The 27,580-nt window shown below is 36.0% G+C and overlaps 2 protein-coding genes across 2 annotated transcripts; both read right to left on the minus strand.

Moving 5' to 3' along the window:
- Positions 1–13,683: 13,683 nt before the first annotated feature.
- LOC131633957 (histone H1) lies at positions 13,684–14,810 on the minus strand. The gene is made up of 2 exons (XM_058904634.1): positions 14,513–14,810; positions 13,684–14,401 (listed from the first exon to the last, which is right to left on the minus strand). The coding sequence occupies exons 1-2, from the start codon at positions 14,708–14,710 to the stop codon at positions 13,787–13,789; spliced, it is 813 nt and encodes a 270-aa protein (XP_058760617.1). The 5' UTR covers positions 14,711–14,810; the 3' UTR covers positions 13,684–13,786.
- A 4,749-nt stretch (positions 14,811–19,559) lies between these two features.
- Positions 19,560–20,622, minus strand: LOC131633944 (histone H1-like). The gene is made up of 2 exons (XM_058904622.1): positions 20,465–20,622; positions 19,560–20,388 (listed from the first exon to the last, which is right to left on the minus strand). The coding sequence occupies exons 1-2, from the start codon at positions 20,513–20,515 to the stop codon at positions 19,798–19,800; spliced, it is 642 nt and encodes a 213-aa protein (XP_058760605.1). The 5' UTR covers positions 20,516–20,622; the 3' UTR covers positions 19,560–19,797.
- Positions 20,623–27,580: the final 6,958 nt, after the last annotated feature.

A 27,580-nucleotide genomic window follows, 5' to 3' on the forward strand; every position in this document is an offset into this window, starting at 1 on the left:
GGAACGCGCGCGCAAATGTTTGAAGTCAGCCAACCACCGCGCGCCACGTAATCGTCTCCACTGGGATTTTTCAGAATGCGCTTTTTACAGCGCTTGTTCAGAGAAGCTGTAAAAAGTCGTACCTTCTACACCTGCGAAAACATGAACTTCCACAAAACAAAGCGAAAATCTGGCGCACCCCCATGGATACGATCGTCCAAGTGCCACGAGTTCAGTAGTACCTACCATTAATCCTAATTTTGCCTAGAACATGAAAGCCTAAATTAAAGCTTCAAAACCCTAACATGGTATAACGATCAAAACGGCATATAAATGTAATTAATTCTCCAGAATCATTCAGTATGTCACACAGAACAAATATATGCAATTGGATTTGATTATTCATGCGTGTGTTATGCAAATCGAAGAGAAAAAGAAAGGCAAACCGTGATGCTTTTAGTGGTTGATTCCGAGCGTTTCAACCTTGGAGAACGGTTGGGAATTGTTCAAGGACCTTCAGGGAATATGATTGACTACTTTGAATGCTTTGAATCGGCTTTAAACTCAGAATTGAATTTTGAAATTTTCTTTTGACTTTTGCACTCGGGTTTGTTCTTTGGAGGCAGCCAAAATTCTGAACTAGGGGTCTGAGATTGATGTATTTATATAATTGAGTGAATTAAGTCAACAAGTTTGATCAAAATCCAATCCAATCATTCTTTGCAAGATTGAAAAATTTGATTCACATATACTTCTATTTTAGTCCAATTTCAATCTCTTTCAATCCAATTTCATTTATCACTAATTTGGAACTGAATATTGAGTATTTTCTTTAACTAATGATAATTGAAATTAGAGAGGAACCAAATCTTTTCAATATTCTTTTTGAATATTTGATTAAATCATGATTTAATTGAATATAAATTCATATAAAATCAATTTTTTAATCAAAAATTCGTGGCCTTCTGATTAGAGCTTCTAGATGACTTGTTTAGCAAGATTGGATTAAAAGAAATTGGGCCCATTTGCAAAAATATTCAAATTCTTTCATATTTTTCCCTCCAAAATAGCTCAACTTTGACAAGGCCTATCTCTCTCAATTTTTGGGATATAGAGGTGTTCTAGGACTTTTTAGAAACCTTAGGGAGTCCTCTAACCAGTGTCTTTGGTCTCATATCAAAATCATTTTCCATGCTCATTTTATGTCCTTTTGAAAAAAGTGTCTTTTTGTTGACTTTTTGAAAAGGACCTATAATGTTTTAGTCCATATCTCTCAAATGAAGCATTTTTAGACTTGGCATGTGAGACACAATTTTGTAGAGAATCAAATTTCCTTCAAAATGAGCTTTGGATGGAAAATTGTGGATGTTCCATGTGAGAGTTATGGCTGGTAAAAGTTCAGTTGACTTTTCCTATACAAAACCCTAATTTAGAAACTTTTTGATTTATTGATTTTTGTTCTTTCCTTGATGAACCATGATCAATTATTGATCAAATGGTGAATGACACTTCAATATGAGGATCTTGACAAAAAATCAAGAGTTTTGACTTTGCTTTGACCACAGTTGACCTTTTGGATCAATCGGTCGACTGTTGACTTTCTGAACTTTTGAGTGACCAGAACTTTGAGATATGTCTTGATACTTGTCATGGAGGTAATGTGAGACATGTTGAGCCATATGAGATGCTTGGAAGCCATTGATTCAGTGATTTTCCTTTGAAAGAATCAAACCCTAGTTCAGAGCCTTTGTATAGGAGAATGTGTCTTATGAGTTTTGCGCATTGATCTGATTTTGAATAGGAGAAAATGTATGGGCAAATTTTGGGGTATGACAGCTGCCCCTGTTCAATTATCTTAAACCTGAAGATGTAGAGTGGTTTGTATGCCAGTCGGTATCTGAAGGTGGAAGATGATTGAACACTAGAATACCAAGAAATTTGCCCTAGCTGGAGTAGGGACTTTTGTCGGAGATGGGCTTTAAGATGCCATCTAGATGTTGAGACTGAAGTTTTTGGGAAGTAATTGTTTGAATGTTGATCGTATAGTAGATGAATTAGATTTTAGGAGAGTTGTTCGCGTCAGCATTGTTCGTAGTAACTGAATTAGACTTTGGAAGATGATCGTGTCTATACCGTTCGTGATGATAGAATTAGATCTTTTTGTCGTGTCAGTACCGTTCGTAATAACTGAATTAGACTTAGGAAACAGTTGGTCGTGTCCACACCGTTCGTGATGATGGAATTAGATCTCTGAGAGTTGATCGTGTCAGTACCGTTCGTAGTAACCGAATTAGATCTTGGAGAGATAATCGTGTCTACATTGTTCGTGATGATAGAATTAGATTCTCTTGTCCTGTCAGCACTGTTCGTAGTAACTGAATTAGACTGGGAAGGTCAGTGATCGTGTCTACACCGTTCGTGATGATAGAATTAGATCTCTGAGAGTTGATCGTGTCAGTACCGTTCGTAGTAACCGAATTAGATCTTGGAGAGATAATCGTGTCTACATCGTTCGTGATGATAGAATTAGATTCTCTTGTCGTGTCAGCACTGTTCGTAGTAACTGAATTAGACTGGGAAGGTCAGTGATCGTGTCTACACCGTTCGTGATGATAGAATTAGATCTCTGAGAGTTGACCGTGTCAGTACCGTTCGTAGTAACTGAATTAGATATTGGAAAGGTGATCGTGTCATTACCGTTCGTGGTAAATGAATTAGATCTTCGAGCGTTGACCGTGTCAGTACCATTCGTAGTAGCTGAATTAGATCTTGGAAATTTGGAGATTTCGTTCATTTGTCGGTACCTGTATCCTGCAATAGGTATAGTTATGCAATGTCATGATGCATGTATTATGTAATGAGTCCCTCAAAATAAATGAGAAACTTTGTATGTTATGGATGAATTCATTACGAGGTAATGTATGCAATGTATGAATACGTTTATGACATATGATATGTGATTTATGTAGTCTTGATTGAGAAAATAAATCTCTATGTCCTTGTGATTTTGATGTCTGATCTTATTTGAAAATGCTTAGCTGGGAATTTATGATTCTTGCTTGGGGATGATCAGTAACTTGATGGACCCTGATTGGGGCTAAAAGTATTAGTAACCCATGTTGGAGAAGAGCAAAGTGTTGGAGAACCAGCAGTGTTGAACATGTACACTTTGTTGGTAGCCATGTCTATGTCGAGAGCGTTTGAAGATATCTTCTTAATGATTACTCTGTGGGGATATGATCTTGTGAAATTGGAATTGCAGGAAGGCATGGATGCCTTGAATATTGCCCCCACTATTATAGTAACTACCATTCCTGGATTTGATTAGGACACGCTATGGAGTATTTGATCAAGATGTCACACTGGACTTGCATAGATTTGCCCCAGTTAGTAGGAACTTTTAGGAAGATTCGCCTCGCGAGGACTTTATGAGGTGTGCACTATGGGCGACATGCCCCTCAATGTCCCATGCTGATCGGGAAGTAGCTTCAAATCTTCTTGGATGCATGCCCCTGATTGTTTTGGCATCCTTGAGAGATTCTCGGAATCTTGACTTGATTGCCCCAGATTGATTGGGATGTATGCCTTTGACTGTTTGGCTTTTGAGAGATTCTTCGAATCTTGATTGGATTGCCCCAGATTGATTGGGCAAAACGTGTCATGCCCCTTGTATACGTAGGAGGCATTGCTTCTTGGAGTAATATTGTCCGTCGGGATAAATTTCAGTCATTAGTTGTACCCTGTGCAAATTCTTTCTGTTGCTAACATTTGAAATTATGTAGCAGAATATGTTTAATAATGTATTCATGAGATGCAATGCATACGTCTGTCTTGAATTTTGAAAAACATTAAAGCAGGAGATGTAAAAACATGACATTTGTAAAAACATGACATTTGTAACAACGCGATGTTTGTAAAAAATGAAATATCAACTCAGCATTTTTGGTAAACCTTAAGGAGTCGGGATACCTTTCGTTATGACAGTATGCTTTCGAACTAACCATGCTTCAGTTAGGACTTTCAAGGGTTGTAACGCGGCTTGGTTCACGGTTTAAGAAACAAAGGATAAAGGCTCAAAATTCGATTGTACCCACCCCTCTTCGTGATGATCTTCAATCCTAAGCTCAGTTGATTCGACTTATGCATTCAGGTTCCAAGAGACTTTTGGATTTGCACCTTTGATGATGATGGTTCACAAGCAGAGAGAACTTTTGAGATGACAGTCACTTCTTCCTTTTGGTAGTTACAACTTTGAGTTGTTCAAGAATTTATTGACTTCTTTTTTCATCTTTTTGATATCCCTAACTTTTGCCTGAACTGTCTATTTTGAGCTTACAGTCAACGGGATGCCTTGATTTTTTGCCTAAGTCATTTTTTGATTTTTGACTTAGCAGACTTTTCTTTGTATATAAGTTTTTTCATTTTTTTTTATTTTTTTTGAAAGATGTTGACTGCTTTGCTTAATGATTGATGAACCATCATTGGCTTTTGACTGACATCTCCAATACTTCTTTGATGTGTGCGGGTGAACGCTTGTGATTGAAACCGTTGTTGAAAGGTGCACTGAATGATTCTCTTAAAATAGAATGCACAGCCAAATTAACTGAGAACTACCCTGCCCCAGGTTATGATCAAGGGTTTTAATTAGTACAAGAAAGAAACTTCTACTTCTTAGGCTCAAAGGGGTTGACGAGGGATTAAGATCCGTATATCTCCACTGTTTAGGAATTGAAACAATACCTGTACATCGTCAGCATAGTCTGTTCAAAAGCATATTGTATGAGGTTGCGGTATCATTTTCGTCATCCTCCCTTAAAAGGCTTACAGCTTAGCAGGAGTTGAATATCACAAAAAATATGCAAAGTAAAGACATAATTTAAAATGAGTGGTAGCGAAATAATTAATTCAAGACAAGCATATGCAATGCACTGATGATGATTATTAAAACAGATAATGTCTATCATAATTCCAAAGTTTAAACAAACAGAATAGAAATTGCAAATGAAAGTAAATCTAATGATCTAAAGTTCATCCACTCTGACATTAATCAGTCTTGTCGTGACTGTGCATGGGAGCAGTAATCACTATAGGAGTCTTGGGATGAGGGAATTCAATTTCACCAGCATCGATCATATCTTGGATCTTGTTCTTTAATGGCCAACAATCATTCGTATCATGTCCAGGGCTATTGGAGTGATACGCGCACCTCGCATTGGGCTTATAGCTAGGAGCGGAAGTGTTGGGCTTCACAGGAGGATCCCTCAAAGTAATTAGCCCTTTCTTCAACATCTGTTGTAATGCTTCAGCCAAAGTCATGTTGATCTTTGTGAACTGTCGTTTAGGTGCCTCTGACTTGCGCCTTTGTTGTGGAACTGGTGTAGAGATCAGAAGTGTCCTCACAGATTGATTGTGTTCGTTGCGACCTTTCCGATTGTACACAGCCTTAGTCATGTGAGGTTCTTCAGGTGAGTTGAAGTCAATGATCTTTTCATCAATTAAGTCTTGAATCTTGTGTTTCAACGGTCCACAATCCTCTGTATCATGACCAGGACTATTCGAATGATAAGCACATCTCGCATGATACTTATACCCAGGAGCGGGATTAGTAGGAAATGAATATGGAGGAAATAGAGTTATCAAGTTCTGATTGAGTAGTTGTTGCAGAGCTTGAGACAGTGGCATGGATAACGGAGTGAATGACCGCTTAGGTTTGGATTTCCATTTATCTTGCACACCTTGCTCCCTTTGTTGGTCCTTCTCCTTCTCAGCCATAAGTGCCTTTAATTCTTCTTGCCCCTTGGCCAAGTTAAAGATCATCTCTTGGAATTGGTTGTTCTGAGCTTGGAGATTTTTGACAGATTGTTCAAGGTCCATGATGCTGAAATAAACAGCGAGGGAGGATGAGAGGCCTATTGTAAGAAACCTGTTATGCGATGTTATGAATGCAAATGCAATATTTTCAAGGATCTTTAGGAATTTAGTCAGCAACTTTAGAAAATGATTTGGTCGCGCCTTTGTCTGAAGAAATCTGAACTTTGTCTTTGAACGTCAAGCTCACCATATCGAGTGGGTCATCGCCTCTGATTCGGGATACTTCTGAATTTGAAAGTGTATGGCTAGAGGAAAATAAATCCTCTTGCCCCTTGATAGGTACTGAGTCTCTGAATTGGAAGACATGTGGCTAGAGGAAAATAAATCCTCTTGCCCCTAGATAGGAATTCAGTCCTTGATAAGAGCACCTGAAATTGCGCGCCCTAAATTCCTAAGATCCTTGAAAGGGTTAGTTAAATCATGTTATGCTTATGATGTCATGATGTCATGATGTCATGTGAATGCAGTGCATTAGGCGTAGTGTGAGATAGTAAGGACAAACAAGTCCTTTCAACAAAACCTGCGAGGAAATGAAGGTTAGTAGCAAACACAAACAAGTCACACAAGTCACACAATTTTTGGCTTAAGGTTTGCATGGAGTCTGATCAGGTGTCCTTCCCAAGGGTATTTCTATGGATAAGGAGATTTCAGCAATGGGTTCTACAAGTTATCCAGAATTGTCAGCCCTTCTAAAGCACCCTCGGACATGATGCATTCGCACCATGCAATGATACTTTGAGAAAGAACCTATCTGAATTGTAGCATCGGGTAGCGACTAGTTCTTAACATTTGTCAAGAGTAGTCCCCCCACTACATTCCTAAAGGCCAGGATGGGTTAAGGGTAACTAAAGGTCCTTGAGCTCCGGCGCACCCACAGACACATACATAGGCCCCCTCATTTGAGAAAGGTGTGCATATGCTATGGAGTCCTAACTCAAGCGTGAACTTCATATTGACTCATCTACCACATATGTGAAAGAGGTTGCCATGACTATGTCACTCCTAATCTTAAGTGTTCTTGAATCCGGGAATAGGATTCGTCCTTCAATTTTCCCAAAACAGCCCTGAAAAATAAAACAAGCAAAGCAAACAATAGAAAACAATTAAGTGATTCCTAAACTTTTAAGGTAACCCCTCTTTTATCGAAAAATACCCAGCAGAGTCGCCAGTTCTGTGATACGGTGAACTGACTTTTTATCGATCGAAATGTCGCGGTTAAGCATGAGTCGCCACCGACTTTTATTTTATCCAAACAAATTCAGAAAGGCTAAAAGAAACAGAAAAAAACCTTTTAAAGAAATCTAAGTTCGGGGGGTAATTTATGCAAAGGGAAGGTGTAAGGCACCCTTTGCATCCATGGTTTTCCATGGGCTCTTAATTGCTTTGCTCTTTTTTGTTTCAGAAATGTAGAAGAAAAAGAATAGGGACTTTAGCTCGTAAAACGAGCGTAGCCAGTTTTTGAAGAATTTTGAGAAAGAATATAGAAAATAGAGCATGGGAAGGCAATTAGGGGCAATTACCTTAAACTCAGATGATAGGTCTCTTTTTAGCCTTTCAGAATGAAAGGGTCAGTCCTTGCCATAAGAGGGCAGGAAGCCTTTCGTTTGGAGGTAGAAGGGTCGTCGAAACATCCTTTGCCATAAGACTATCCCATGCCATAGAAGGGCAGGTAGTCTAAGGTAAGGATCAGAATAAGCCTTATTCGTAGGCAACCAGAGGATACCTCAGCCTTTTCCGTAGGCAACTTCCGAGGGTCGAGGTCATATTTGTGAATCGAAGGCAGCATCATTTAGGGTCGCATGACCTTTATTTATCGAGGCAGCATGGCTGAGGTATCCTCGTATTCGAGGGACATGGCTTATTCTGCAAAAAAACACAAAGGCAACAGGCAACAAGGCAACAGGCAACAAGGCAACAGGCAACAAGGCAACAGAGAGGTTACCCCAAAAGAGTGCGTGTGTGCATCAATCATGTGGTTCTATTCAGTTATTTATCTTGTAATTAGTGACTCTAATCCAGTTTAAATTTGCACTCCCTAAATTACTAACCACGCAGTATATAAAGCAATAAAGGGGAGGGGAAAGTGAAACCAGCGGATCCCCAACAGGGTTTGGCACAAGTAAAAATAAAAGCCATAAAATAAAATAGGGTTTAGGGTTACCAACGAGGTAGCTTTGGCATTTGACAAACCCTGGAAAGGAAAAAGAAGAGACAGAAAACAGAGAGTGAGTGCATTATCGGTTCGAAGGCGAACTTTATTAACCATAAAAGTAAAAATAATGAAATTAATAAATAAAATAATAATAAAAGACACTTAGCTTCGAATTTGATCTGATACGGTTGGCAGTCGGAGGAAACCTCGGAAATAAACCTGAAAAGGGCAAAGGCAGAAACAAAAGAGTGAACGTATGCACAGTTCAAGAAATATAAGGGCAAACCTTAAAATCAAAGGAAACAAAGTAGACTTTGAAATTTAAATGAATCGAATACTTAGCTTCGTATTTGACGTGGCGCGTAGTCGGAAGGTACTTGAAGAGTCAGCCCTGAAAAGAAGGCACAGAAAGGAAATATATTCAGTGTAGGGCAAACCCTAATTAGGATTCAAATTGAGTATAATGATAAATTGATTTAATTAATTATTGGTCTCGCGACCTAATTAATTAAATCGGGATAAGAAAATTAAATCGAGTGTAAAAATAATTTTTAGGAATTCTTTTGGAATTAAAATACAATAAATATGAATTTTTAAAGATTAAGTAATTAAATATATAAATTAAAATAAGAAAATAAATAATAAAAATGTAATAAAATAAAAATGTAAATATATAATATATAATTAAGAAAATAAAATCATTATACTAATTAAATAAATAAGTATATAAAATTAAAATAAATAAATATAATAGATAAGTATATATAATAAATATATTAAATAAAATAATTAAAAAAAGTGTTTTAGAAAATAAATATAATTTTTATAAGTAAAAGAGAAGAAAAACAAATAATAAAACCTATATATAAATATATGAATATATAAAAGAAATCATATAATTAAATATAAAGAAAAATTAAAAAAACTTAGCTGGATCCAGTGTGGCACGCGTGTAGAGTCCATGGTGGTCATGCAGCTTTGGAGGCGTTGGATCTGCTGGGCTAGTGATCTGATGGCTGTTGAAACGAAGGCGCGTCATATGTGCATAGGCGAGAAGCACCTGATCATTCACAGGAATGCGCGCGCAAATGTTTGAAGTCAGCCAACCACCGCGCGCCACATAATCGTCTCCTTCATTGGGATTTTTCAGAATGCGCTTTTTACAGCGCTTGTTCAGAGAAGCTGTAAAAAGTCGTACCTTCTACACCTGCGAAAACATGAACTTCCACAAAACAAAGCGAAAATCTGGTGCACCCCCATGGATACGATCGTCCAAGTGCCACGAGTTCAGTAGTACCTACCATTAATCCTAATTTTGCCTAGAACATGAAACCCTAAATTAAAGCTTCAAAACCCTAACATGGTATAACGATCAAAATGGCATATAAATGTAATTAATTCTCCAGAATCATTCAGTATGTCACACAGAACAAATATATGCAATTGGATTTGATTATTCATGCGTGTGTTATGCAAATCGAAGAGAAAAAGAAAGGCAAACTGTGATGCTTTTAGTGGTTGATTCCGAGCGTTTCAACCTTGGAGAACGGTTGGGAATTGTTCAAGGACCTTCAGGGAATATGATTGACTACTTTGAATGCTTTGAATCGGCTTTAAACTCAGAATTGAACTTTGAAATTTTCTTTTGACTTTTGCACTCGGGTTTGTTCTTTGGAGGCAGCCAAAATTCTTAACTAGGGGTCTGAGATTGATGTATTTATATAATTGAGTGAATTAAGTCAACAAGTTTGATCAAAATCCAATCCAATCATTCTTTGCAAGATTGAAAATTTTGATTCACATATACTTCTATTTTAGTCCAATTTCAATCTCTTTCAATCCAATTTCATTTATCACTAATTTGGAACTGAATATTGAGTATTTTCTTTAACTAATGATAATTGAAATTAGAGAGGAATCAAATCTTTTCAATATTCTTTTTTAATATTTGATTAAATCATGATTTAATTGAATATAAATTCATATAAAATCAATTTTTTAATCAAAAATTTGTGGCCTTCTGATTAGAGCTTCTAGATGACTTGTTTAGCAAGATTGGATTAAAAGAAATTGGGCCCATTTGCAAAAATATTCAAATTCTTTCATATTTTTCCCTCCAAAATAGCTCAACTTTGACAAGGCCTATCTCTCTCAATTTTTGGGATATAGAGGTGTTCTAGGACTTTTTAGAAACCTTAGGGAGTCCTCTAACCAGTGTCTTTGGTCTCATATCAAAATAATTTTCCATGCTCATTTTATGTCCTTTTGAAAAAAGTGTCTTTTTGTTGACTTTTTGAAAAGGACCTATAATGTTTTAGTCCATATCTCTCAAATGAAGCATTTTTAGACTTGGCATGTGAGACACAATTTTGTAGAGAATCAAATTTCCTTCAAAATGTGCTTTGGATGGAAAATTGTGGATGTTCCATGTGAGAGTTATGGCTGGTCAAAGTTCAGTTGACTTTTCCTATACAAAACCCTAATTTAGAAACTTCTTGATTTATTGATTTTTGTTCTTTCCTTGATGAACCATGATCAATTATTGATCAAATGGTGAATGACACTTCAATATGAGGATCTTGACAAAAAATCAGGAGTTTTGACTTTGCTTTGACCACAGTTGACCTTTTGGATCAATCGGTCGACTGTTGACTTTCTGAACTTTTGAGTGACCAAAACTTTGAGATATGTCTTGATACTTGTCATGGAGGTAATGTGAGACATGTTGAGCCATATGAGATGCTTGGAAGCTATTGATTCAGTGATTTTCCTTTGAAAGAATCAAACCCTAGTTCAGAGCCTTTGTATAGGAGAATGTGTCTTATGAGTTTTGCGCATTGATCTGATTTTGAATAGGAGAAAATGTATGGGCAAATTTTGGGGTATGACATATGCACTTTAACAAGCTCCAAGATCTTGGAATCAAAATATTGATGGTTTCCTAGGAGAGATAAGATTCATGAAGTGTACATCAAAACATGGTGTGTATGTAAGAAAGAACAACACTAATTAGCTGATAATACTATGCTTCTATGTATATGACTTATTAATCACAGACAGTTAGGTAAAGGAATTTAAAGATTTCAAATTAGGCCTGATGAAGGAATTTGAAATGATTGATCTTGGCAATATCTCATATTTCCTTGGAATTGAGTTTTACGAATGTGTTAGAGAATTGTTTATGCATCAAAGAAGATATGCAAGTGAGATACTTAAGACATTTGAGATGGAGCACTGCAACTCTACACCAACACCAGCGGAGCCAAGATTGCAATGGACAAAGAACTCGGATGAGGGTGACATGGATTCAACTCAATATAGAAAATTCATTGAATCACTCAGTTATCTTTGTCACACAAGAGTTGGCCTTGCATACAGTGTAGGTATGGTGAGTAGGTTCACGCAAAAGATAAAGTTGTCACATCTAGTAGTAGAAGGGAGTGCATACTTGTTGAATACATTGATTCTAGTTGGCGTGGTGATTTTGATGATAGAAAATCAACAGCATGTTATGTGTTTATTATAGGTGGTGTACTGGTAGCTTATAGCTCAAGAAAGGATCTTGTGGTGGCTTTGTACTTATGTGAAGCAGAGTACATTACAACATCACTATGTGTTTGTCAAGTTATATGATTGGTAAATTTGATTGATGAAGTTAAAGGCAGATTCCATGAAGTCGTGACCATGAAGATTGACAACTTGTGTCATAAACTTGGCCAAAAGTCTTGTTGTACATGGCAGGAGAAAATACTTAGAGATGAGATTCCAATAACCTTATAAAGCAAGTAGCAATGGAAGGATGTGCATAGAGCATCGTAAAAGTGAAGACCAAATTGCAAACATCATGATCAAGTCAAGTCAATGGAAGCAATCAAAAAACTTAGATGTTTAATGAATATAGAGAACTTGGACAAAATGAATCAGGTGGGGTTAAATGTAATTTGGTGTGCATATTACTTGGTTATGACAGTTAGTGTGCATACAATTAATTAGGAGTTTGTTAATTACTTGAAATGCAAGTAACAACTACATATACTCTTGTAAGGTGACCCTTCAAGTTAACGCAATGGATCATATTCTCTTATTCTCAATCTTCATCTTTTCAGCAATTCTTAAAAAGTGTAAAGTGTGTAAAAAAACATTCTGTAAAATTAAACCAAGCTTAAGAACACTGTGTGAATGTGAGTGATTGGATGCAGGGCCGGCCCTGGGCCCGGGCAAGCAGGCCCACAGCCCAGGGCCTCAAAAATATGGGGCCTCAATTTTGGGGGTGTAGTTAATAAATTCTAATACTGAAATAATAAAATATATATATATATATATATGTTAGCGAAACTATTTACATCTATTTGCTTATAGCCTAGCGGCTAAGTCACCTTTTTATGAGCTTAGCGGTCTCGGTTCGAGACTCATTGACATCTAATTCTTTAATAAATTTTCACATGGACACTCCCTTCTTTCGTTTTTGCCTATCACAATAAATGTTTCACGTCACGTCTTTATTATTGTATATTTACTTTCCTTTCCTTTACATACCCGATACTACTATGTGACTTTCAATACACTTGTATCATTACATTTCTTATTCAACACCCATGTTTTTCCTTTATTTTTTGTAGTTTTTTTTTTACTATTACTCTAATTAATGATTAGTGAATATATTATTAAATTTATAAAAAGTAATACAAGTTAAAAATAATATACTAATTGATATTTTTAACTATACAAAGAGACTTAATTCTCATAAATGTTGTGTTTGCAACAAAAAAAAAGTTTTTTTTTTTAAATTTAAGTTAATAAAATTTAATTTTAATATTAACAATATTACAACAAAAATTAAATGAATTGATTTTATTATTAATTAAAAATTTATTAGATTAAACAATATTGATTATAACAACTTAATAAATAATGTTGTTCTGTTAAGTATTATGGACAAAAATTATTTTAGAATTTGCCTTAGGCCTTAATGTGTTGGACCGGCCCTGCAAATAATTACATAAGTTAACACTCCATTCTTTTATAGCTCTTTCAATCTAACTACAACTCTGTTTTTTTTTAATCTTATTTCTGAGATTTTTCTTCATTGCGAATAAAACGTCAATTTTTTATCAGGGGCCTATTTATTTATTTGTTCTGGGCCTCTAAAAAGTCGGGACCGGCCCTGATTGGATGCAGTTTAACTTACTGTTCCAACAATTTCATAGAAAATTTGTGTATTAATACGTCCAAATTTTAATTCTGGTTCATAATATTATTGATTACCTTTCATTCAATTGGATGCAACATGAAATTTCAAATTGGAATACCCCATCTTGAAGCATATAAAGTCTTGGCCAATTAACACTCAAAACATTCCACCTGCTTTAGATTAGAAGTATGCTAAGATGGTCCCGGCTGTCTCATTCAAATCAAATTAACTAGTCGTAATCAAATTAACACTCAAAGCCCGTCTGAGGATCCATAAAGCTTTTGCATCCCTTGTCTAACACGAGTACTTCTAACCAAGAGTTTTAACTTGAAAATTCATTATCATGGTATCTCTAAGGTAGGATTAACTCCTCAAAATTAGTTATTATTGTGAAATCTACCTCCTCTTCAAACTTATTTGTTATTTTGGATTCTCGTTACAGAAGAGGCGACATCTCTACAAATAAATTTGAAACTAATTAATTAATAAGTTGGACAAAGAAATTTTGTATGTATTATAAAAACTTTATTTAAAACTAATACAAGTAACTAAACTGAAAACGTAGAGATCTTTACAACATCAAAACTAAACTCTCATTTCCTTCCACCTCTCTTAACTGAAACCTTCTTCACTGGAGACTTCACGCTTTTAGCCTTCACGCTCTTAACAGGAGCTTTCTTTGCAGCCACAACTTTCTTCACAGCGGCAACTTTCTTTCCCGGTGTTGTCTTAGCCGATGTCTTTGCAACCTTAGCTGGCTTCACCTTGGACTTCGGTTTAACAACTGCTTTTGGCTTGGCAGCAACTTTAGTCTTGACAACAGTAGATTTGGGCTTAGCAGCGGTAGTTTTGGGCTTGGCTGCGTCTTTTTTGGGCTTTGCAGCTACAGATTTGGCCTTTGAAGCAACCTTTGGCTTGACGACAGCTTTAGCTTTTGGCTTAGCAGCTGGCTTAGCTTTCACAGCCTTCTTAGCAGCTGTCTTTGGCTTCGGCTTGGCAACTGCGGGCTTCTTCGCCGCCGCAGAAAGCTTGAATGAACCTTTAACCTTAACAAGCTTTCCAGAAGCAACTTTTTTCTTCAAATTTTGAAGCAATAGCTTCTTGAAGTTTGCAGGAAGCTGTTTGTGTTTCTCTTCAATGAATTTCGCAATCGCGTATTGGCTCGAACCGTTCTTCTCCTTCAGCGACACTATTGCATCCTTAATCATCTGCAATTCAATCAAACAAATCAAAATTCAGATCCAATTTAAACTATAATTAGTTACGAAACAGTAAAATTGAACAAACGAAGAATTAGAAATCAGTGAATTGAATCGAACCTCTTCGTAAGTTGGATGTGCAGCAGGGTTTCGTGGCTTAGAAGCTTTCTTAGGCTTTGATTCCTTGGTTTTCTTCGTCTTTTCTGCTTCAGCTTTAGGTTCCTCCTTCTCCGGGACCTGAGGCTCGGTAATTGTTGGTTCGGTGACAATTGGTTCGGAAACAGATTCCACCGCGACAATGGGTTCTTCTGTGGCCATTGCAAACTTAATTGAACGTGTATGAAAAGAAATTGATGAGTGCGAAAGACTACTAATTAGTTTGAATTAAACTTGTTGCGTGAAAAATGCATAGAATTTAGTTTGTTTAAATAGTGAAGTGTGTTTGAGATGATATTCGGTTGCTTAATTCTCATTGGTTCAGGGAACCCGACAAGGATCGATACCTTCATCTAGCTTTAATCTGAGCCCTTCGATGAGGCTGCTATCAACGGTTGATTTTGACTGATCCGTGGAGAATAGTATGATGGAATGTTAGATTAGGGATGTCGGTTGTTTTAGTTGTGCTTTTAAGCTAGATTCATTTGGTCATAGCATGAGCTGTGGTTTATGGATTTGACTGATTTTTTCTACATCTTCTAGGATATTTTATCAGCTTTCTAACGAGTGTTTCAGCTTGTAGAATGGATTGGTGGTCTGGGAGAATTTTGGTTTTGAAGGCACAAAGGTCATGACTAGGGTTTTTTAGGATGTTATCAAGGTTTTTCTCTAATTCAGGGGAATGCTTTCATCAGAAATGTTATCAACCTATCTCCTGTGATAATAGATTAACTAAGGATTCTATTGCAACAAAAATCATGAAAAACTGATGAGATTTGAATATAGAACAATTGTCTAAAAGGCCAATGAAGTTGAACAAGTTCTGCTAAGAAACTTGTGTTGCCAACTATTGTGTATAGACTATAGAACACAGTTGCTACTCATACATTATGTTGAATTGTCATTCATTTGTATAAAGTTAATATTTTATTTTAACAAACTATGGTTTTTCAGCATAGCTAAGTCTTAAAAGTAAATTACAGTATGCTAATGCAACTATGTGTGTTTGAAGTCAATGTCTTGCTTACTTTGTGAGATGATAAAATTGTTAAGTTTGTCTTGAGCTTATTTGTTAATAATGAGATAATATACTTTTAAAATCATTATTGTGTGTATTTCTTAAGATCAATAATAAAATATTTTGTAAAACAAAATAATTATATTTATCAATAAACAAGAGTTTAGGTATAAGATGTTGTACAAAAACAAGAATAAGTTCAAGATAAATATTTCATAAAATCGATACTATAAACTATCAAGAGAACTATCAAAGTAAAAATAAATCACAAACAACATATCACAAGATATTTTCATAATCTACATTTTTTTACAGGATAACCTACATAATATAATGTTTATGCTATGGATAAAATTTATATGTACAAAATATATTGAGCTTTAAGAGGAGGTGTTTTCTCCCATTCACGAAGTTTTCATTTATTGGAAGACATTTTTATCTCATCTCCTTTTTATTTGATCGTTTTTTATATTTTTTATTGAAAAAACTTTAGATATAATTTCTTAGTGGTTTATTCTAATTTTTAGTAAAAATATGACAAATATATTTGTACATATTCCATAATTCTTTAGGCCGGGTGCTCAGGTCGGATGAACTGAGCAATGCTAAGAAGTAGTAGCAGCCGAGCTGCTGCTAAAGCATATAGAAGATGGAAGTCGGGATGATTGCTCGGAGTTATCATGGTCGGCCCGAGAACAAAGGAATCAATGGCCATAAGACGTTACAAGTCATTAATGGAGTTGGTTACGCATGGTTAAAGAAGATGTTACAAGTACTTATGGATGGTTACAAACGTTACGAAGCTAATTAATGGTCATTAGTCCAAGAATTTCACTATAAATAAAGGCTCGCATTCGAGGGATAAGCAAGACACAATTCTTAGGTGCACGCATTCCACAATCGTGCCACCAAATCCCCCAATCCATTCAATATCTTCCTCTGAGGCCTATGTCGAGGAGGAAGGTATCCCTGAACAGCTGCGACCTCGCCAGATTCGCTTTCGGGAGGTATTCCAAATATGTTCTACAAGAACAGTATTTAAATATTCTTTAGAGAGTGAAAATAAGAGGAAATCGCATATGTGGAATTGTATTTAAGTTTTCTCCTTTTTTAATTATTCCTGCAAAGAACATCAATTGGATAGTTCTCTTGAAGCTGGTCAGGGGGGACTGTAAATGTTTGTGGCAATTTGTGTGTTCCGATGATTAGTCAATCTCGTTCATGTTTGCTCTAGTCAAGTATTTGTATTGTCATCCTTCCTTCCAATATTAACCAGGTTTAATGGCCATTAAGAAATGTAACGGACTCCATTAACGATTTGTAATTGATTTTATTAACGATGTGTAACGGATTCATGACCTTTGATTGGCCATTTGGGTATTGTAACGGAAACGCGCTATCAGATGCAGCTTCCTAGAATCCGAGATGGGGAGTCCATCCCGGCAAGGAATAAATCCGGAACACAGGTTATGGCACCTTCATCGTGCCATTCATAAATTGTTGGTGTGCAGTCCGGCCTTTTCCAGCCTATATATCAAAACTTTGGGATGTACATTATTTATTCATTGAGATGTATGACTCATCAGTTTTGTAGTACTTGCTTATTTTTATTTTTATTCTTATCTATCACCATGCCCCATTAATATTATTTGTCAACGATAACATTTATGTCTTTCCAATATGCTAAAGAATGTGAAGCTTATTAGTTTCATGGGACGATATAAAAGGCATCAACCAAATTACTATATTTCATTATCAAATCTTATCTCCTCATGAGATGTAAAATGGATCTTATTGGAGATATGTCATATTTCCTCAAAAAGACATGATTTCAACATTAGGGTTACTAACTACCTCACCCAATGGGTAGAAGCTCAATCGAAGAAATATCATAAAAAACTGGAGGATGTCGCATGATCAATAAGAAAATCCAAAATGGCTTCTACATATTTCACTCCTTGAAAACTCACCTATGGTCAGGTTGCATTACTATATTTTGAAAAATAACTTAGTTTTACTTAGAGTTGTCGAACAAAATCATATCAATATTGATAAATACCTACAAACTAGGTTGATGGAGTTTGAGTCTCTTGGAAAAGATCACTTAGAGTTATCAACTAACAATTATTATAATAAGGAGAAATTGAAATGTGTGATTAGAAAAATTTCAACTCGAGAGTTACTCATATTCCAATTAGGCATGGATGAGTGATGTGATCGAAAATATTTCCAATCATTCACTAGTTTTTCACTAGAATAAGTATGAGGAAATGTATTATCTTGATAAATGGTTTCTAAAGTCTCCATTACTTTTACTACCACATTTTATAGCAACCTTGGATAACAACCGCATCCAAATAGAAACCATAACAATTAGTCTTATCTCACCACCAGACTATAATAAAGGTGTCGAGGATGCAGAGGAAATAAACTCTGCTAAACTCATTGGGCATCTTCCTTACAATCATAGGTTAACAACTATAGTGGTTGCACTTAAATGATTTCTTGCAACATCAAAACCTTTTGTATGCAGTGGGGCCACTATATGTGCTCAAAAACCATCTCTACCACGTAATGTCCCTTTTAGAACAAATTAAATTCACCTGAAGATAGTATCAACTTCAGCTACTAGAGGAGCTATGGAGAATAAGGTGGTCAGCAAGGAGGGAGGTTGTATTTATGAGTGTTTAGTGTTCAAAACCATCATTATATGTCTATTATAGGGGATCACTCTAGATGACCTAGCATGTTCACGACCGTTATGAAGTAGCCATATGCAACCTTGCGAATGTATTGTTTGACATTAGAGCTCATCTTTTTATTTTTCTCTTCAATATGAACTCCTTCATGACCCAAATTATCTTACTCAAAGCTTCTCAAGACGATATCAATTAACTTAACAATATCATATGCGTCTCTCCAAGGAGTTAGGTATTAAATGTGTTGTTGTTACAAGGACTTTCGATTTTCAAGCGATTTCCAAGCCTGTGATCTCGCCTATTTTGAGGGTTAACCATATGTAAAATGCAACGAGGAAGAAATACCAACTGAACTCAAGTACCTATAGATCTCATCTTAACATCACCATATGAAAAACTTTTAAACAGTAAAAATAGATGTTGTGAGGACTCTCTCTAACAATCTTGCTCTAGGAAATTTTTTTCCTGATAGCTAGCTTGTGCTTTAGTTTGGTGGTTTGTAGAGCTGTCAAAATGACCGATATGGACCGGCCCCCGGGCCAAGAAAATCCTAGAGTTTGGACCTTCAAATTAGAGTCTATATTTTTTTAGAGCTTTTTTAGGCCAACCCTAAAAAGTCTGTTACCTATGAGTTGTGGGTACCCGTTAGGCCTACGTAGGTATAAATTTTAAAAAATTATATTAATACCTACCGTGTGTTACTGAAAAAATAACACATTAATTTTTTTTCACCTTACTAAATTTGATCTCTATTCAATTCTTCTCTTTCAAATATTATACATTAATATAATCAATTTTCTTATTATATTCTATTAGTTTTTATTTTATGTTAAATTTCTGAATATTATTTTATACAATTTAGACATGTATTATATTTATAAAAGATAATATAATATTTAAAATATATTATTTTTATAATAATATAATTTTAATTTTATTTATAAATATTATAAAATTTTAATTTATTTTAATAATAAAAATTATTTAGAGTCGGATAACTACCTTATAATCAAATTCATATTCTAGAGCCCATTTTATAATCAGATTCATTAGAATAAGATTATCCATTTGTTTTATGAGTAAATTAAAAATTCACCTATATAATACACACGGTAAGTTTCAAATGGTTTTTTCTAAAGATGCTTATTGATTTTTGTATCAATAAGAAATTGCCTTGATATTTACTCATATCAGTTAATTAAATAAAAATAATTAAAATACAAATAATATGATACAATTTAAGACTAGTCAATTAAATTGTACTGTAAACAATTACATTACGAATCGCAGACCATGAATGAAAATCTAATAATGTATATTGCACTAATTGTCCAGCCATTTCATAAAGTTAACAAACATGCATTCAACCAAGTCACTAGCAATTTACATAGGATTTTCCAATCGATAAACTAAACTTAAAAAATAATTCCCATAAACCCCATATCTATTACTGATTCTGTGAAAGAAAGAAAAATAAACATCTAATACTTTAATACTTTAACTACGCAGTAAAAAACTTTACAACGGTAAAACTATTTTCTTCCACCTCTCTTCGTCGTAACTTTCAACACCGCCGGAGTCTTCACATTTTTAAGTTCCTTAATCTTCACCGGAGTTTTCTTCGCCGCCACAGCTTCCTTCAACACCGCTGGAGTCTTCACTTTTTTAAGTTCCTTAATCCTCACCGGAGTTTTCTTCGCCGCCACAGCTTTCTTCACCACCGCCTTCGCAACAGCAACCTTTATCCCCGGCGTCGTTCTCGTCGACGTCCTCGCAGCCTTAGCCTTCGGTTTCACATCAGCCTTCTCCTTAACAACAGCTTTCGCCTTCGGCTTAGCGGCTGGCTTGGCCTTCGCCGGTGTCACCTTAGCAGCCGGTTTTGTTTTCGACTTCGCGACTGCGGGCTTTTTCGTCGCCGGTGCCGGTTTCGTCGCCGGAGCAAGCTTGAATGAGCCTTTAACCTTAACAAGCTTTCCAGAAGCAACATTCTTCTTCAAATTCTGAAGCAATAGCTTCTTGAAGGTTGAAGGAAGCTGTTTGTGTTTCTCTTCGATGAATTTCGCAATCGCGTATTGGCTTGAACCTGTTCTCTCTTTCAGCCCCGCAATCGCTTCCTTAATCATCTGTAATTAAACCATGCAAATCAGTAATTAAGTATAATTTAAAATTAATCATAAAATAAAAATAATTATATCTAACCTCTTCATATGTAGGATGTGAAGCAAGTGGTTTGGAGGTTTTTGTTGCCATGAGTAAGTTTGGGGGTAAGAAAAGATTGGGAAACTAAATGAAATATCTTAGGATTAATTAATTGGATGTTTAAGAAAGAAGTTGAAAAATTGGTGTGAGAAAATATTGAGTTTTGATAGTTTAAATAGTAAAGGGTGTTTGTGACAATATTTAATTACTTAATTTTTATTGGTTGAGAGATACTTCACACGGATTGATTATTTATTCTAGCAATAAAAGTGAGCCGTTGGATGGGGTTTCTATCGACGGTTGATGGAGTGTAATTGAGGGATGGCGAGAGTAATGTTTACGGCTTGGATTTGAGGTGTTAAAAGTTGTTTTGGGTGTGCTTTTAAGCTTGATTTAATTGCTTGTAACTTGAGTTGTGTTTTATGGATAAGGGTGGGGTTTTTTTGTTCTATTAGGATTTTATGTGAGCTTTCTAATGAGTGGTTTTAAGTGTTGAATGGGTTTGTGGTTTGGGAGAAATTTTGATTTGAAGGGACAATGGTAATGACTAGTGTTTTTTTATGATGTCATCAAGGTTTTTCTTTTATTAGTGGGAATGCTTTGATTGGGGATGAGATCAATCCACTCCATGTGGTAATGTGTTAGTAGAGGATTCAATTGCATCAAAAATCATGAAAATCTAATGAGATTTGAATATGGAACAATGGTCTAGAAAGTCATTGAGGTATAACAAGTGTAGTCAAGTTTTATATATACAACAAGAATGAAGTTGTAACTATGTGACATGTTTTTCTTTTGCAAAAAATTCAATTTTGTAATGAATCAATATGTTAGGTCCCAATAATAAATATACACAAAAATAAATTCATCTGTTTAATATTAGTGTTATAAAATGCATGTGACAAGTTTGTTGCAAAATTATGTATGTTGGACATTAACCTACCACACATGTTTGTTCCTTTCACACATATTTATCACATTCTTAATCTCATTACTTAATATTTTAAAGTTATTGTACTTGTAAGATCGTGAAGGACCAGAGGAGACAGTACAAAGCTCATTAAGGACAGGCGATGTCGCATATCACCTGAGGTGGGTCTTTTAGTGTTTACTTTGAATTTTGATAAATAACTATTAGCCTTTCAAATAATGATTTGGTTACTTGCAAGATCGATTAGATTGATCCTAAGACATATGCGTCTAAGTTTCTAAAGTTTGGTGTAGTTTGTGTTTAAAAGTAAAGAGTTCGATATTAGAAAATAATGTAGAAATGGTTTGCAACAATGGAAAATAACGTAGAAAGACTTCGACGTAACAATAAAGTGCGGAAAAATAACTTAACAAAATTGACTTTGTATTGAATAAAAGAAAGTACTTTTCACTCAGTGACTCTTTTCTCAATATGCTAGATACTTTGAGTAATTGTGAGCTTGTATGTAATTGAACACACGAATCCTATTGTTAGAACCCATATTTATACTAAATCGAAATAATTGTCTTCAAACGGTATGTTCTTCAAAAATCGACATGTTTCTATTTGCATGTATCTTGTCTCTAACTTGTTTCCACGTGTCCTTCGTCAATGGATAAGGCCAACAAACAGTTATTTAACTTGATTTTGAACTATCTTCCTCCCGGTCGAACTTATCTTCAATTTCACTTAATATTTCACTAATTCCATTTTCATGATTGCAGTTGTAGGAACTTCGATAACTTTTCTGCAAACTTATGTGTCGAACCAAATATCCCATATATAGATATGTCGAACTAATCGTCAAACTAGCTTCAAATTACTACAACTTTTATTCTAATCGACTTTTTGTCTGATCATCAAATACGTTAAAAATACCCAGCTAACAAATTGACCCCAAAAATGTCGTTTTCGATCTAAAGGAGAAAGGAGACTTTTTTAACATTTTGACGCTTCTGTTCAATTACTGCTCTAACATCATGGTCGTCATGGCTATTTCTCAAAACGTCTTTTTGAGATGTGCAACTTCTCTGAAACGTAATGATAGCTCCCAGTCCTTAGGAAACATGGGCCTCCACTGAAACTAAAGCTTAAGCACATGAACTAAGAATATTGTGTCCCACGATCTCAAGCCAACAGTCACCTTAGAAACTAAACAGTTTATCTTCTTCCACTATAAATACCCCCTTCCTCATTCTTTCCATTTTCTTCCCCTCATTTCTTCACACTTTCTATGTGTTTCCTTTTCAAAAACCAGTCATCTGCTTCAAATCCTCCTGCTTATTCCAAAACGGTGGCCTCTAAATCCAAGAAAAGCAAAGATGCTAAAGGCTCCAAGGCTACGCTCCCTCCTGCTAACACCATTCTTGATCCTCTAATTTTTGGGAATCAAGAATGGGTAGCTGAACATCCACTTACAGAAGAAAAGGCTTGTATTTATCGGTCACGTGTTCTTATTCCTTTTCTTATTTCTGGAAAAATACATGCGTTGATGGGTCATTTGCCTGACCCTAAGGCAAATGTTAAGAAACTTAGAGATTTTTTTCTTGCTTATCCTCGCACCAAGTTGTTAGTTTGTTTATTCAAGCCAACACCTGCTGCTGATGAATCTAATGCCAAACCAGCGAATCAAAACAAAGCCTCTAAGGCTAATCATGTCGACGAGACAAAAGAAACTAAGGCCTCAGGGTCTAAAGACAAGTTCGTTGTCAAAAATGCAAACCATATCGGCCTAAGTTACATGAGCAACTCTTATCGAGTGTTTCACCCTTATCCACTTTTTAAGGACCCTGGGAATTACCTATCCTGGTTGAAAAGAAGAAAGCCCATACTTGGAAGGATATGGGAATTTATGACTTGATTCAACTATCGAGGGTAGGTCCAACGTATTTCCAAAATATTTTGGTCGCCTCTATTTACTTTTGGGAAAGCACGACCAATACTTTTCAGTTTCACTTCAAATTGATCACCCCCACACTCTTCGACATGGCTGCTATCACTAGGCTTTGACCAATTGGAGAGATCTTCGACCATAATGAGAGGAACGAAGACACCATTAAATTTAATACAGACTGAGCCAACTTTGGGCACTACATGGCGGACCATCACGACATTGAGATTGACGAAGTCTCAGATGAAGAGCGCATTGCTTTCTTGGCGCTTTGGTTGTCGTGATGCATCTTTTGTTGCAATTCGTTGAAGGTTGCGCAAAGGTTCTTGACTTTGGCGAATCATTTGCATGAAGGAAAAAACATTTTCCTGAGTAAGCTGATATTGAGGTCTCTCTACAAAACTTTAAGGGATGTTGTCGATTCTTTGAAAGACTACAAGTCTGGCACCAACTTTCTACTGGCTGACCCATATTGGATGCTTCAACTATGGTTGAATGCTATATTCAAACCTTCGCTTCAATTCCACAGGCCAAATATTGATGATGAGGTTATCAAAAACGAAGGATCGAAGGCACACGCCTAGCTATGATGACCCAACTAATATCGGATGAACTTTATAAGACTCCTTCATGGGATACATGATGATGTTTTCCAAACGCCATTATTTCTCTTCATTTATGGCCCCTTTTTCAAATCGAACCCATGGTCCTAAATGGTTCACCCGAGAATTTCCTCCTCTTGAAGCTGATCAAGAAGTTGAATCCCTAACAATATAGGAAGCCTTTCTTGTTCCAAAGTTGCTTTTAACTCGACTTGCGATCTCCAAAGATCATGTGAAACTCTTCAGCTACCAGCCAAATTTGGTATCTTGACAATTTGGCCTCAACCAAATGTTACCCGAATCTTTTTATAGTCGAAAGAATGATCTCTGCTTGAACAACGTTAATTTTATGAGGATAAATGCGCCAAGCGCTTGGAGCGATTCTGCAAAAGCTACAAAACTTACTCCTTTTTCTTTCCAACCTTCTTTCTATTGCACCCCAACATTTGACACTTGGTGAAGAACCTACTACACTGACAAATTTTTTGAAGTGTCTATTTTAGCACAACATCTAAATAATGTTTTTTCTTCCATACAATAGCGGTTCAAGAAAGTTAAGCTCGACACATTAAAGAAATTCAAGCCTTCCAACGTTGCTTCAAAACTGTTTATAGGCTAGATAACCTTAGTCGAACCATCCGCGAGCCTGTAACTACTTTAAAAGATTTTTTTTGAAGAAACTCCCTAATTTGAAAATACCTTTGTATGTTAAAAATAAAGACTGGTTTGAATTCGCCTTCAAAAATTTCATCCACCCAAGTTTCCCTCTTTGCCAAGTGTTGATCTAGCTTTGGCATTTCGACCTCCATTCCCGCAATGGTTCGTCTATGGGAATTTCTTGGAATATTTGAAAAAAGATTCTTTAAAACTTGCTAAACGGGTGGTTCCGACTAAGCACACCTTAGACAGTTTCAAAGGCCACCTTCATGTCGACATAGAACATGTAAGGGTACTTTCTCCAATACATGAAGGTGAGGATAAAAAGGATCTTTCGATCACTACTTCTTAAAGTTCACTTCATATCTTGTGATATTAACCTTTTTCTTTTGTTTACTTCTTAGTAACTGCTATTAAAAAACAAATCAAGAGGCCCATGCTAAAGTTATGGTTCAAAAGGCAATTCAAGAAGAAAAAGAAACAACCCAAGAAGTAGGGTCGAAAGTTCATTTTTTACCTCATCTTTAAATTTCTTATGCATATAACAATTGTTTTATTTTAAAAATATTTGTATTTCTGAAGGCTCACAAGAAACCTCCTCTAACACGTATAAAGTGTTAGAAGATCGGTCGATCGAAAGAAGCTCCAATAATAATTGTCATCAAAGTTGTGTCTCTTTACACCTCTCCTAAACAACCAAACCAAAACAAAGAAAAAAGGCGAAGACTTCGGAGACAACTTCTCAGAAGACTCTAGCTATTCTTGAGGTTGCTCCCAATACCAAAGTCAAGAAGGCAAAACCTGTTGTCCTTGAGGGAATTGAAGGTGGCCAAGAGACAAACAAGGATGTTGCTTCTGATCATGTCAAAAGCAATAACTCCAGTCTTGATGGGGACGTAAATAAATTACGTGATTTCGTCTTAATTTCTCTTTGAACATGTATCTATGAATATTTACCATACTCTTCTTTTCTTTCAGGAAAACCTCATTGGTACTGCTACTTCAAGCATTAAGTATGTTGTGTTTCCTCCTACTAGTTCTCCTTATGTTCATCTCAAACCGAATAAGGGTTTTGGAGGTGAAATCATTCAACTAAAGGATCATGTCTAGAAACTTTCTCCGCCAACCACAGAGTATCAACATTCTTAACAATGTCTTTCTAGTAGTGATGACGAGGGTTCTGACCCCGGGAAAATGGACGAACTAGATGAAGAAATGCCTGACCAAGACAAAGGTCTTTCCTCTGAGACTTCTGATGACACTGGTGATCATGTGGAAGGTGCTCAAAATAAAGAGGATACATCTAACTCTTCTACGGAGAAACAAGATGATGATGACCTTGCCACTGCCAAAACTCCACCAGAGACTAAGCCAATATCAACAAGACATTTGGCATCGTAGCTGATCCTAAGCAAACTTCCACAGCGGCTGCTGTCTCATCATCACAAGAAGAGTCAGACAACCTCAAGAAGAACAAAACTTATGAATATTTGAGGTTAACGATAAACACAAGAATAAGTTCATCCGATAAGTATTCAAGCTCCTCGATTGCATTTGGTGGTAATTCGAAGGCAGAACCTACTAAAGCAAATTGATAGCCTTAACCTTTCTTCTAATGTTGCCAATTTTGTGGTGGAGTTTGGGCTTCTTTTCGACCAAATATACTCTGATATTGCTCACAAAAGAGAAGTCGTGAATAAACTAACAAACAAACATGAAACTCAGACTACAAAGTGGGATACGACTACTGTAATTCTTGCTGTTTCTTTTTGTTAGAACAAGATTTGTTCTGATCAATTATCTTAGTTTTGATGATAACAATAATATGAATTTTGCTTAAGATTATATGGTACTCTAATCCAATGCAATTTCCCTTTCAGGAAATATATAAAGAGTACGCATAATTCAGCGCTCAGAAGCTTTGTCTCAAAGGGTTCAGCATGCAACATCAGAACATGGTCTGGCAAGACATCAGAAGATGGTCGAAGCAGAATCAGAACATGGGTCTATGGAAGCATCAGAAGAACAAGAGAACAGAAGCACTGAAGTTCTGATGGTATCACGCTCAGAAGCACTTCAAGGTCAGAAGATCAGAAGATGCTATGCACCAAGCTGTTTGACTCTGATGATATTCAAACGTTGTATTCACAAACATCAGATCAGAAGGAAGTACAAGTGGCAGGCTACGCTGACTGACAAAAGGAACGTTAAAAGCTACTAAAGGCTACGTCAGTAGACACAGCGTGAACAAGGCTCGAGGTAGTTGACAAAAGCGTATAACATTAAATGCGATGCTGTACGGAACACGCAAAGCATTAAATGCATTCAACGGTCATCTTCTCCAACGCCTATAAATATGAAGTTCTGATGAGAAGCAAGGTTAACGATTCTGCATCAAAAACAACTCAAATTAACTTGCTGAAACGCTGTTCAAATCTAAACTCAGAATCTTCATCTTCATCAAAGCTCACTACATTGCTTTTGTAATGTATTAGTGAGATTAAGCTTAAACGATTAAGAGAAATATCACAGTTGTGATTATCGCTTTTAAGAAGCATTTGTAATACTCTTAGAATTACATTAAGTTATAAGGAACTAGAGTGATCGTGTGGATCAGAATACTCTAGGAAGTCTTAGAAGTGATCTAAGCAGGTTGTAACTAGAGTGATCGTGTGGATCAGTAGACTCTAGAAAAGTCTTAGAGGGTATCTAAGCAGTTGTTCCTGGAGTGATCAGTGTGTGATCAGAAGACTCTGGAAGACTTAGTTGCTGACTAAGTGGAAAACCATTGTAATCCGTGCGATTAGTGGATTAAATCCTCAGTTGAGGTAAATCATCTCTGAGGGGGTGGACTGGAGTAGTTTAGTTAACAACGAACCAGGATAAAAATAACTGTGCAATTTATTTTTATCTGTCAAGTTTTTAAAGCTACACTTATTCAAACCCCCCCTTTCTAAGTGTTTTTCTATCCTTCAATTGGCATCAGAGCGCCGGTT

This window comes from Vicia villosa, unplaced genomic scaffold (genome assembly GCF_029867415.1).
Source record: "Vicia villosa cultivar HV-30 ecotype Madison, WI unplaced genomic scaffold, Vvil1.0 ctg.001193F_1_1, whole genome shotgun sequence".
NCBI lineage: Eukaryota > Viridiplantae > Streptophyta > Magnoliopsida > Fabales > Fabaceae > Vicia > Vicia villosa.

Excerpts from the sequence above, each read along its gene's own strand:
- LOC131633957 (XM_058904634.1), bottom strand. The coding sequence starts at position 14,710 with ATGGCCACAGAAGAACCCATTGTCGCGGTGGAATCTGTTTCCGAACCA. Across the intron at positions 14,402-14,512 it reads CACATCCAACTTACGAAGAG|ATGATTAAGGATGCAATAGT; the intron begins GTTCGATTCAAT and ends ATTGAATTGCAG.
- LOC131633944 (XM_058904622.1), bottom strand. The coding sequence starts at position 20,515 with ATGGCAACAAAAACCTCCAAACCACTTGCTTCACATCCTACATATGAA. Across the intron at positions 20,389-20,464 it reads CACATCCTACATATGAAGAG|ATGATTAAGGAAGCGATTGC; the intron begins GTTAGATATAAT and ends GTTTAATTACAG.